General features: G+C 43.8%; 1 protein-coding gene across 1 annotated transcript in view; it reads left to right on the forward strand.

Annotated features, from left to right (window-relative positions):
* Nucleotides 1-12,687, forward strand: part of LOC120052663 (KN motif and ankyrin repeat domain-containing protein 4-like) — a 42,983-nt gene that overhangs the window by 15,221 nt on the left and 15,075 nt on the right. The window contains exons 3-4 of the mRNA XM_038999708.1: nucleotides 1,749-4,619; nucleotides 7,963-8,059. Of these exons, the coding sequence (XP_038855636.1) occupies nucleotides 1,749-4,619; nucleotides 7,963-8,059 (2,968 nt within the window). The remainder of the gene's footprint in view (nucleotides 1-1,748; nucleotides 4,620-7,962; nucleotides 8,060-12,687) is intronic.

Genomic DNA, 12,687 nt, shown 5'->3' on the forward strand with positions numbered 1-12,687 from the left:
CTCAGAGAAATAATTCAAACGGTTTTAGAAACTAGAGAGTGTTTTCTATCCAATAGTAATAATAATATGCATATTGTACGAGCAAGAATTGAGTACGAGGCAGTTTAATTTGGGAACTCATTTTTCCAAGATCGAAATAGCACCCCCCATAGGCTCAAGAGGTTAGGAAATTGATGCCTTTGAAGCCTGAATGGAGGATGCTTTATGTAAGAGTTGGTCCATGGGTGACGCGACTGTATCGGCTGCCTGGGTTACTATAATCTTTTGTTTTCTGGTAATGTGTTACCTTCAGACAAATCACCATTGTGTTCATGAGAATCTCATCTTTCCAAGTGGTGGTATGGTATTTGTGCGTCTGTTACTTTCTCACTTATCATTATTCAGGATTCATTCAGAATTATCCATAATCATGGTAGCATCCACATTAATGTAGAAGTATTTAGAAACATATTCTTATTTGCAATAAACCTGACTCCAAAACGACACAATACATTACTTACCATTCATTTATATTGGGCACAAAATAATCTGAAACACAACCAAAACAACAGCAAATGTATCCAACAAGTTTATACAGTCAAAAGTTTAATGTAGTCATTGCGTGCTAGGAATATGGGACCAAATAATTAACTTTTTACTACTTTAATACACATATAAGTGAATTTGTCCCAATCCTTTTGGTCCCCTAAAATGGGGGGGACTATGTACAAAAAGTAAATACCAAAAGAATCACACAATATGGGTGAAAATACTCTCAAATGAAAGCTGACAGTCTGCACTTTAACCGCAAAGTGCTGGAGTAGAGCCAAAACAACCAATCTGTGTCACTGTCCCAGTACTTTTGGAGCTCACTGTATTTGACCCATAGCCGGGGAAGTAGTGGTGCTGAGGGTGTTGCAGCACCCCTTGAAATATCTTGAAAAGTAGTGCACTGGGCATTTACTAGTATTGATATAGACTTTTTTTTCAGCTTCTCCACTTTGGCAAAAAAAAGTGAGTTGTGTAATTAAGAACAGTATTTTACAGGATTCAGTAGTTGGAATTGTAAGAGTTGTTGCCCTGCCCCTTTCTCTGTGATTGTCATTCTAATGGTATCCAGAAAGAACAAAACCCTGTCCTCAAACATTTACATCAAATCACATGGAAAATAACCACTTGATGTGCAGTATTAATGTACCGTCCTTATAAACCGCTTCATGTAAATTGACCTTACTGTATTGTAGGCTGCTCGTCTGGGTTTGTACCAAGGTCCCATGTAGCTCAGTTGGTAGAGCATGGTGCTTACAACTGCAGGGTTGTGGGTTTGATTCCCATGGGGGACAAGTAAGAAAATGTGTGCCCTCACTACTGTAAGTCACTCTCCATAAGAGAGTCTACTGAAAATGAATAGACTGTTTCACTTTTATTTCAATCAACTGGAAAACATATAAAACAAGTATTTTTATATTCCACAAGTATTATCAGATTAACTGTTTTGTACAGATAATTATCAGACTCAAGTTACAAATAGTGGTAAACACACAAATACATTTAGTTAGCATTTTTTCACAAAAGTAGTTCACTGGGCTTTCACTAGTCCTGTATTAGTAGACCGATATAGATGTCTTCAGCGCAAGCCCCCCCAAAAAATCGCAGCCCCCTCCGGAATGAGCTTCATGTTTTGCCCAAGGGCGAACAATACTGTACAGCATGTCCCTGGATGCATGGGGATGACTGTGAATACTAAAAACTCTCTCTTCATGTTGCAGCAAATGGCTACCCTAGATCCGAAGGAGAGAGTGGAGGTGGGGGTCAGAGGAAGCAGCTGCCCTACTCCGTAGAGACCCCCTACGGCTTCCACCTGGACCTTGATTTCCTCAAGTATGTGGACGATATCGAGAAAGGCAACACCATCAAGAGGGTGCACATCCAGCGCAAGGCCAGAGGCCCTCCTAAGTTCAGCACCCTGCCCAGGAACTTCAGCCTGCTTGGGCATGGAGCCAGGCCGGCCCCTAAGGACACCTGGTCCTCCACCTCCACCCTAGGGCCCAAGCCCCGGGGCAGAATTACTGATGTCCAGCAGATCTTGGATTTTAGACCCAGTGATGGAGGTAGTGGCGCATCGGGGGGTCATAGCCAGAACAGCAGGGTGCAGGGGAGTAGCTTTGCCTCTGCCAGGCCCAGGGAGGAGGCAGGTGCTGGGCCTTGGGTGTTAGGCGAACAGCCCCTGGGGAGGCCCAACCTCCTTCGGACGTCCAGCATGCCAGTCACCATCCCGCACAGGAAGGCCTCTGAGTCTGGGGACGAAAGAACGGAGAACGGCTCATCTGAGAACGTGGTCCGCGCTGTTCCCCAGGACCGGTCGGGGCTGCACCAGCAGATCACCGCAGCCCTGAAGAGGGTCAGAGAGCTGGAGGACATGGTGAGGACCATCCCAGAGCTCAAGTCCCAGATCTGCTCACTGAGGGTGGAGAGAGAGCAGCTAATCCTCAGGCTGCAGGTCCAAACCAAGCCCCAGCCTCCAGCCCACCCACAAAGTGCCTCGCCCTCCCCAGCCCTAAGCACTGATCCTGGGCCAGCCTCTCAGCCGCCGGGGGCTGAAGCAACAGTGGATCCCGGGAGAGCAGAGAGCACCGTGTCAGAGACAGAAATGCAACAGGAATCCTTAAAGAGTACCGCACAAGAAGAAGAACCAGATAGGCTTTTAGCAGCACAGGAACCAGAGAGACAAGCACAGACAGCAGAGGGACCAGATAGACAAACAGCATTTCTGAATCCATTAGTGCACACAGAGGAAAGGCAAACAGAGCAACCAGAGAACATTGCAACACCGAAAGCACCAGAACCTTTAGACAACAGAGTGTTTGTGCAAGTCGTAGAGGGAGTCAGTGTCAGTGGTGAGGAGGACCTGCTCAGTGTCGAACAGCTCCAGGCTAAGCTAGTAGCGCTAGAGGCTAAGCTAAGTCAGGCTAGCGAAGACCTGGAGAGAACGAACAGTCTCCTGAAACAACAGGTAGAGGAGAACAGGATGAAGGAGGAAAGGATACTACAGCTGAGCGTGGGAGGGACAGGAGGAGCGGAGGAGGTGTCCAGGGAGAGACAGACAAGTAGGAGGACCAGTGTGGACCAGCAGACCGAGACAGAGAGAGTGGGAAGTGCGAGTCAGGAGACAGAGACGGAGAGGGCGGATACGGTGGAGCAGGGCACAGATACAGAAAGGATAGTCATCTGTTTAATCGGAAAGGGGGCTGGTGGTGTGGAACAGGGGACGGAGACGGAGCGGTTTGACACTCAAGACCAGGTGACAGAGACAGAGATGGTCGTTATATGTCCAGTCAGACCGCGGGCTAAAAGTGTGGATCGGCGAACAGAGACGGAGAGAGTGGATACAATGGACCAGGTGACAGAGACACCGCCTGGAGACAGCTTAGACCAGGTGACAGAGACAGAGATGCAGACAGTAGTCAATGTAGATCAGACAACAGAGACAGCACCTGTGCGTCCAGTGAGACCAGCGAGACATAGGGCTAACAGTGTGGACCGGGGAACAGAGACACAGACACTGGATCCTGTGAACCAGGTGACAGTGACAGAGACACAGACAGGAGTCCGTGTAGACCAGGTGACAGAGACACAAACACAGACAGCACCTGTACGTCCAGTGAGACATAGGGCTAACAGTGTGGACAGGGGGACAGAGACAGAAAGAGTGGGTACAGTTGACCAGGTGACAGAGACAGTCGTAGCACAGAGTGCATATCAGCAGACAGAGACAGAGGGAGACAGAGTCGAGACCAGCAATAACCCACATAGGGAAATAGAGATTGAGAGTGCGGCCATAGTAAGTGCGGCCATAGAAAGTGCGGTCTCAGAAATTGTGGAAGCAGAACGTGTAGTCTCACGCAGTGTGGTTAAAGATGGTGAGATCGCTGAGAGTGCGGTACGTTTTGTGGTTATAGAAAGTGTGGGCAAAGAGAATGGGGTCACAGAGAATGTAGTCACAGGAAGTATGGTAAAGAGGCAAGTAGTGGTAGTAGAGGAGACTGTCGTTGAACAAATTACATTGACTGAAAGTGTTGTTACACAGAGTACAACCACAGAGAGTACAGTCATAGAGAATTTGGCAACTGAGAGTGAGGTTGTAAAGACCACAGTTACAGAGAGTACGGTCACAGAAAGTGCGGTCATAGAATCTCCAACCCCAGAGAGCCCAGAAGTAGCACCCAGTCCCTCTTCCAGCCAGACCCAGATGGGTCAGAAGGAGTCGGAGCAGACCCAGCCCCAGTCACAGGACTCTCGTCGGGGGTCCAACCCAGTGTTGGCCCAGGCCCCTCGCCAGGGGTCTAACCCAGCCCTCGGCCAGGTGGTGACGCGCCTCACAGGGCTGATCAATGAGCAGTGGGCCCAGCTAGGTAGCAGCCAGGACAAGCCAGACAAGCAGGAGACCACCAGCCCGAGTGCCCAGAAGCCTGCAGAAGGGCAGGGCATGCCCGCTGCAGGGAAGCCTTTAGCGGGGAAGGCAACGGGGAAGTCAGGTCTGTCTAAGATGAGCTCCATCCAGAGCCAGCTGGTCAGTTCCCTCAGTGCCCTGTCTGCCTTCTACTCCCCTGGACAGAAGGCAGCTGCCAGCAAACAACAAGGTTGGTCAATGTTTTTGTACAGTATTAATGTAGTTAACATAGTAAGTACATATGTGGTCCAGGCTGGAATCAAATCCGCTGTACATGTATGTCCCACTATCATCTCAGACTGGGCCTAAGTAAGCATTTCGCTGTTAGTCTACGCCGGTTGTTTACGAAGCATGTGACAAATTAAATTTGATTTGAAGATATTCTAACGTTCCCCAGTCACACGTTGATACACTTTCAAACCCTCTTCTCCTACATGGTCAGGCGTTGTGTCCCATGAGATCACGCCTCTCCGATAGCTTTATCTCCGTGATACTGAGCTTTCTCCTGTCTTAGCACAAAGAGCCCATGGCCTGTCTCTGTCTACAGTGTCAGACCAGAGGAATCCTCCATTGACTCTGATAGGCCAGGGTCCTCCGTGTGTTTGTGATGGCTATTGATTGTGAGGGCTAGCGGTGGAACACGTGGAGCAGGCTAAATGACGTTGTTGGATGACCTCCAAGAACAGATCAAATATGCAGTTTCTTCTCCCTCTCCCTTTTTTCCCCCCGTTCCCTCCTTCTTCCCCTCTCACCTCTCTTCTTCTCCTTGTTGTGTTTTGGCCCAGAAGCTAGAGCACACGTACTGCAGCTCAGGTGAATGTCAGTGTGGAGAGCATACACAACAGCGTGACCTTTGATTCTGACCCCCCATCCCGCGCTGTGCGTTCAGCTACTGATTGTTCTAGAGAGCGTCATTGACATTTGAGAAAAGGTCTGGCTTAAATTGGCAGTCAAAGACAAGTACACTGAATTTAGACTACCAAACAGATTCAGATCCAGATCCACTTTATTATCCCACCAGGGGGAAATTAATTTGGTCATGTGCTTAAAAAGACGGTACATAAAACATGAAAAATACAGAAACGACACAATCGAATTCATTCGAGGTGCTATAGCTACACGTTTAAAGTGAAAGTGCAATATGCTGTATGCTAGAAGGACCAACAGACTATCTATTATACAGCCTAATTGCTGTTGGAATAAAAGAGTCCCCATATCTATCTGTTTTGATTTTCTTTTGAAGAAGCCTCTTTCCCCTCGTCCCGGCTGCTGCTGTAACTGAGTTTTGAGTGAAGCTGATGAGCACTGACCTGTAAAATGCTTTCAAGTTTTAGGAGGATGGGTTTTGTGTACGGGTTGGTGGCTGCTTCTTGATTTATACCAATTATCCTTCCCGTCGTCTTGATCAAGCAGTGAAGCACACATATCAGACCAAAGGACAGGACACTCTGCTTATTTAGACCCAATTACCATCTCTTCAAAATAAGTTACTAAATATCGTCCAGTTTGTAACATTCTCTATGAAAAGTGCTTTTAAATGATGTGTAATGTGTAATGTGTGTAATGTGTAATGTAATGTGTGTAATGTGTAGTGGGCTTTGAAAATATTTATGTATGTACGTTGTAATTTAAAAATACAAAAAATCATTCAAATGTTTATGACAGTAGTTTGATAAACTGAAGAAAATATATATTTTCATCAAGTTTCTGACATTTTAATGTTTATTCGTTTTTTTAGAATATTACTATTGGACCAAAATATCAACAAATCTCAAAATTGATAGGTAGATGCAAAAATTCCATTTCAACAAACACTACCCTATAAGGTAGTCCATTGTATCATTAGATATTGGTGGATCAAATCCCCAAGCTGACAAGGTAAAAATCTGTTGTTCTGCCCCTGAGTTAACTCACTATTCCCCAGTAGGCCATCATTGTAAATAAGAATTTGTTCTTAACTGACTTGCCTAGTAACAATAAAGGTTACTTTTTTTTTTTAATTCTCTATACCAAGTCCCTTACATGTACAAGCCTCTAGTCATGTCTAGATGGTATACATCTTATGTCAAAAATGTAACATGTTTGCATTTTAGCTAACTCTAACCCTTTTCCTAACCTTAACATAATTCTCTTAACCTGCTATGTTAATTATCCTAACCTGCTGTGTAAATTCTCAGAACCTGCTACAAAAGTAAATTCTGACATAAGCTGTAAACCATCTAGTCAAAACCCATGCCTCTCCGCCATCCCACTTCGGACACCAATGTAACGAATTATATAATAATTAGGTGGGTGCTAACATTCGTCTTATTTCACACATGTACAAGTTTGTATTATACACATGTGTGAACTGGAAATTTGTTTTTTGCATTTTGGCATATCCCACTCACCCTGGGGTCAAGGATCAGACATTATTGATAGTGACCCTGGAGCAATTAGGGTTAAGTGCCTTGCGCAAGGGTATATCAACATATTTTTCACCTAGTTGGCTTGGGGATTCAAACCAGCAACCTTTCTGTTACTGGCCCAACACTCTTAACCACTAGGGTACCTGCCACCATTCAGGTGGTAATCCCAACCAGGACTGGAACCTGTGTCCAGCGACTGTTAAGCCAATACCTTAGCCATTACACCAAGTGGTCTGTACCTCTTTGCGAGGTTGTTCAGTGTTGGGTTAAGGTCACTACAATATTAATTACAACTCTCTATTGTCACACACTCTTATGTGAGCCTTTATGAAGACTTGAGAACTGGCAGCGGACATGCTCATACTTTAATTAACATAACCATAGGCCACGTAAACACTTCCACTCACAGGTGGCCAAAAATAACTAACTGAAAGCCATGCCTCCAATGATTGTACCTTTATATTCAAAATATTGGGTACAAAAATGTACCATTATACTAGATTATCCGCACATGTACCCTAAAAGGTACCATAAGAGATCATATGTGCACCTCTGGTACATGATGTGTATTTTGATCGTTTTGTACCCCAGGGAACAATACTGTACCCTAACCGTACCCTTTTTTTTACTGAGTAGTGACTGTAGCAGGTGTTGTAATGTCATGTTGTTATCCTCCTTGATGCTGTTAGAATCTTCTTGTTTGACCCAGCAGAAAGTGCACATCTGCTTCAGATTTATGTAGAGTAGGTGATTAGTGTATCCATATGGTGTGTGTGTGTGTGTGTGTGTGTGTGTGTGTGTGTGTGTGTGTGTGTGTGTGTGTGTGTGTGTGTGTGTGTGTGTGTGTGTGTGTGTGTGTGTGTGTGTGTGTGTGTGTGTGTGTGTGTGTGTGTGTGTGTGTGTGTGTGTGTGTGTACACAAGAGACCCTGTACGTGCTGAAGATGGAAAGCACACACTACCCTATTTCCCAGAGGCCTGACAACTCTCTTTCTGTGTCTATATCTGCCTCGCTCTCTCTTTCTCTCTCTCTCTCTCTCTCTGCCTCTCTCTCTCTCTCTCTCTCTCTGCCTCTCTCTCTCGATCTCTCTCTGCCTCTCTCTGTCTCTCTCTCTCTCATTCTCTAGGTCTGAAATCCATCATGAAGAAGAACGATGCTGCCGACAAGCAGGGGAACAGAGGAGGAGCCAAGAAGAACCTAAAGTTTGTGGGAGTCAACGGAGGGTAAAGATCGTACAGTGCTGTATGTAGGTGTAGCCTATATACATGTACTGTATACTGCATACTGTATACTGCATACTGTATACAGTATGCATTACAGAACTATATTTAGCATATTTTGCCTAATGCATATTGTTTATGCTATAGTACGTATAGCATAATGAATTCGGCATACAATACCATACAGTTCTATAGTATTTACGTTGACTAAAGCAATTGTACACAAGAGGGCGTGTTAAACAACTTTTTTAGCACGGCTGTGTTGCGGTTGTAAGTACGAGGCGGAGCTGAGCACACCCTTGAGTGTAAAATAAATAACACTAGTTTGATAAAGGTATTCATAGGCTACTATTTCATCCCTCCACAAAAATATAGTTTCGACACAAATCTATGGTTGCAGGCCAAGCCAGCTGGTCGATTGGCGTCGCTATCATTCAAACCTACTGGTCGTTCATTCAATTTGCATCATTGCTATGGGCAGGCACTGCTAGTGCTGCTGACAGTGATAGCGCTGTCCGCCGTGCTGAATTTAGCGCATCAATAATCACGCTCATCAAGCAGAAATACCAACACTTGTAGCCTACTGCCGGACCATTTTACAGAAAGGGGAATTATTGTAATCATAAAACTGACACGATTGATTTATTTCCATCATCCACTATTTGTTGTAAACATTAATGTGCTCATTGCCGTTCATTGTGCAGCCTTTGAAGTATGCATCTAACTGGGCCTAGTCAGCCGTTTAGCCGGAACTGGCGGGTGGTTCGTGAGGTCGGACCCTGTCAGGATGTTGTTCCATCTCTTCCTGCTGTCCAGGGAAGGGGTCCAGTTGGCTAGCTCTTCAGGGAGCTCTCCGCTCTATGCCCGCTGATTGTCATTATCTCTCTGGCTTTCAGAGAGAAGCTTCTGATGGAGTGGTTTGTGTATTTTTGCGTGAGAGAGAGAGAGAGAGAGATTAGTAACTTTGGATGCAACAAGATTTGAGAAACCTAATATCAAAATATGTAGACTATTTATTTCCACAACAAACCTTGCACAGTCGGCGCAGCATGGAACCCTGTGTTACCTCCGACTGGCTCCCGACTGTACCACACACTACAGAGACCACCCGCTTGAGATGCAGGTAGAAGGCTGGGGTGTCTTGCAGGAGCTTGCTAATATACACTGAGTATACATTAAGAACATCTTCTCTTTCCATGACATAGACTGACCAGGTGAATTCAGGTGAAAGCTATGATCCCACACTTGTAAATCCACTTCAATCAGTGTAGATGAAGGGGAGGAGACAGGTTAAAGAAGGATTTTTAAGCCTTGAGACAATTAAGACATGGATTGTGTATGTGTACGTTTCAAAGGGTGAATGGACAAGACAAAATATTTAAGTGACTTTGAACGGGGTATGGTAGTAGGTGCCAGGCGCACCGGTTTGTGACAAGAACTATAACGCTGCTGGGTTTTTCACATTCAACAGTTTCCCATGTGTATCAAGAATGGTCTCCCACCCAAAGGACATCCAGCCAACTTGACACAACTGTGGAAGCATTGGGGTCAACATGGGCAAGCATCCTTTTGGAATGCTTTTGACACCTTGTAGAGTCCATGCCCTGACAAATTGAGGCTGTTCTGAGGGGTGGTGAACTCCTAGCTGAGAAATGGTCAACTCCGTTCTCTTATATCGAGGCAGAGTTGAGTTTTGATAAATGGTCACGTGATTTTCTAGCAACAACATTGAGTCACCTTCGATCAATACTAATCAATTCTGAAAACGCTTACCTGTACCTATGTTTGTTCTGTACAACCGCGGTCCTTCCACGGGCTGCTGAAATTCATACTTTTACTAAAAACTTTTATTGAATACAACCACCGACTTTTTCATAATTTGTACGTAAACTACGATTCAATTGGCACATGTGCATTCGCGCCGAGTTGAGCAACACAAATTTGAAAAAAGTTGGTTGTATTTGTTAAAAGTTTGCATTAAAAGTATGAATTTCAGCACCAGCGGAAGGACCACGGTTGTACAGGACAAACATAGGTACAGGTAATCAATCACAATGCTTGTTTTGACCAATCCATTGTAGAAATTTACACACGGAACACTACAGATGCCATATCTTAATTTTAGCCAGTTTCACACAGCAGGAAAATGTATTATGTTGTTTTAATGGACATTTTCTGTAAGGTAGCCTTGCAGTTAGAGAGAAACCTTGAGCAAGGCACTTAACTGATTCAGAGGGGTTGGGTTAAATGCGGAAGACACATTTCAGTTACATTCAGTTCGACAACTGACTAGGTATCCCCCTTTCCCTTTCCCTTTTAACCCCCCACAACAACAGCTCCCCGGGCGCCCATTGTGGCAGCCCCCCGCTCCATCCAAAAAAACTGTATGTGTCTGTGTGTGTCTTTCAGAGGGGTGGGTTAAAAGCGGAAGTAATATTTCGGTTGGACCTTGTGTGCAATTGATCAATAAAGTTATTTTAATCTTATTCTTAATTTTCATTAGGGCAAAACAAGACTGAAATGTTCAAGAGAAAATTACAACCTTTTTAAGCCTTTTTAAACCTTGAATACACTACAAGTTTGCATTTCCTTCTATGCAGGAAAATTCCTGCAATGGTATGATCAAATTAAGATACGGCATCTGTATTTCTTCACACTCCTCACACAGCCTGTGGTGTTCTGGCCTTCTCCTCACCCTTTCTCTGTTTGTCTATCTGCTCCATCTTTCATCCTGTTTTTCCCATAGACACATTGCCCTCACTCTGACACTGATGCTCTCTGATTCAGCTGTGTCCTGCTTGTCAAAGGCCTCTCTCCTGTCTGTGTGATTAGAACAGGCTGGCCTAGCATTAGTGCTATAGCTAGTATAAGTAAAGGACTAAGCATTAGTGCTATAGTTAGTATAAGTAAAGGACTTAGCATTAGTGCTATAGTTAGTATAAGTAAAGGACGTAGCATAAGTTCTATAGTTAGTAGAAGTAAAGGACTTAGCATTAGTGCTATAGTTAGTATAAGTAAAGGACTTAGCATTAGTGCTATAGTTAGTATAAGTAAAGGACGTAGCATAAGTTCTATAGTTAGTAGAAGTAAAGGACTTAGCATTAGTGCTATAGTTAGTATAAGTAAAGGACTTAGCATGAGTGCTATAGTTAGTATATGTAAAGGACTTAGCCAGTACTGCTTCCTCCTGATTCAGCTCACACCCAGGCTCAAACCCAGGACCTCTGCCTTGCTAGCACATGTGACCACCCTCTTGAAGCTTCTTACCAGTCACTGCCACGCAAAAAGCTAGCTATTTGCTGGCACAAATGGGGACACTTCAGGCTGAGGAGTAAGTTTCACACATTCCCATGTGCTACAAATATACTACCTGCCCTCCCACCAGCACACACATAATTACTATAGCCTGGCCATAACACATTGCTGGGCCTGACAGCAGACAGCAGCCCGCCCCTCTCATCAAAACTATAACACACAACACAATCAGGCTGGATCTACTGATGTACTGATTCTTTGATTTCTTACCTGATGAGGTTCATTCAGATAACAGCTCCAAGGGAGACTCTTATCATGACGCAACAAACTATAATAATTGTGGAAGCTGATCAAAATTAACATTTCTGAAGATGTTTTTTTATTTTTTTTATTTTTTTAGGGGGTCGAACATCTTTAATATTGCAAATAGATTGTGGATTCTATCAATGTAATTGTCTGCATGATTTCCAATCCCCCATATATATTTTTTATATATACAGTTGAAGTCGGAAGTTTACATACTTAGGTTTGAGTCATTAAAACTCGTTTTTCAACCACTCCACACATGTTTTGTTAACAAACTATAGTTTTGGCAAGCCGGTTAGGACATCTACTTCGTGCATGATACAAGTAATTTTCACAATAATTGTTTACAGACAGATTATTTCACTTATAATTCACTATATCACAATTCCAGTGGGTCAGAAGTTTACATACACTAGTTGACTGTGCCTTTAAACAGCTTGGAAATTCCAGAGATGGATGTCATGGCTTTAGAAGCTTCTGATAGGCTAATTGACATCATTTGAGTCAATTGGAGGTGTACCTGTGGATGTATTTCAAGGCCTACTTTAAAACTTCTTATGGCTGCAATCCCGTTAACGGGATGATATGACAACAGCCAGTGAAAGTGCAGGGCGCCAAATTCAAACAACAGAAATCTCATAATTAAAATTCCTCAAACATGTATCTTATACCATTTTAAAGGTTGGCGCCCTTGTTGTTAATCCCACCAAAGTGTCCGATTTCAAATAGGCTTTTCAGTGAAAGCACCACAAATGATTATGTAAGGTCAGAGCCAAGTCACAGACAAACACAGTCATTTTTTCCAGCCAAAGACAGGAGTCACAAAAAGCAGAAATAGAGATAAAATGAATCACTAACCTTTGATGATCTTCATCAGATGACACTCATAGGACTTCATGTTACACAATACATATATGTTTTATTCGATAAAGTTAATATTTATATCCAAAAACCTCAGTTTACATTGGCGCCATGTTCAGAAATGCCTCCAAAAAATCAGGAGAAATTGCAGAGTCACGTCAAATAACATAAATACTCATCAGAAACTTTGATGAAAGATACATGTTTTA

The sequence above is a fragment of the Salvelinus namaycush genome, chromosome 8 (assembly GCF_016432855.1).
Source record: "Salvelinus namaycush isolate Seneca chromosome 8, SaNama_1.0, whole genome shotgun sequence".
Taxonomy (NCBI): domain Eukaryota; kingdom Metazoa; phylum Chordata; class Actinopteri; order Salmoniformes; family Salmonidae; genus Salvelinus; species Salvelinus namaycush.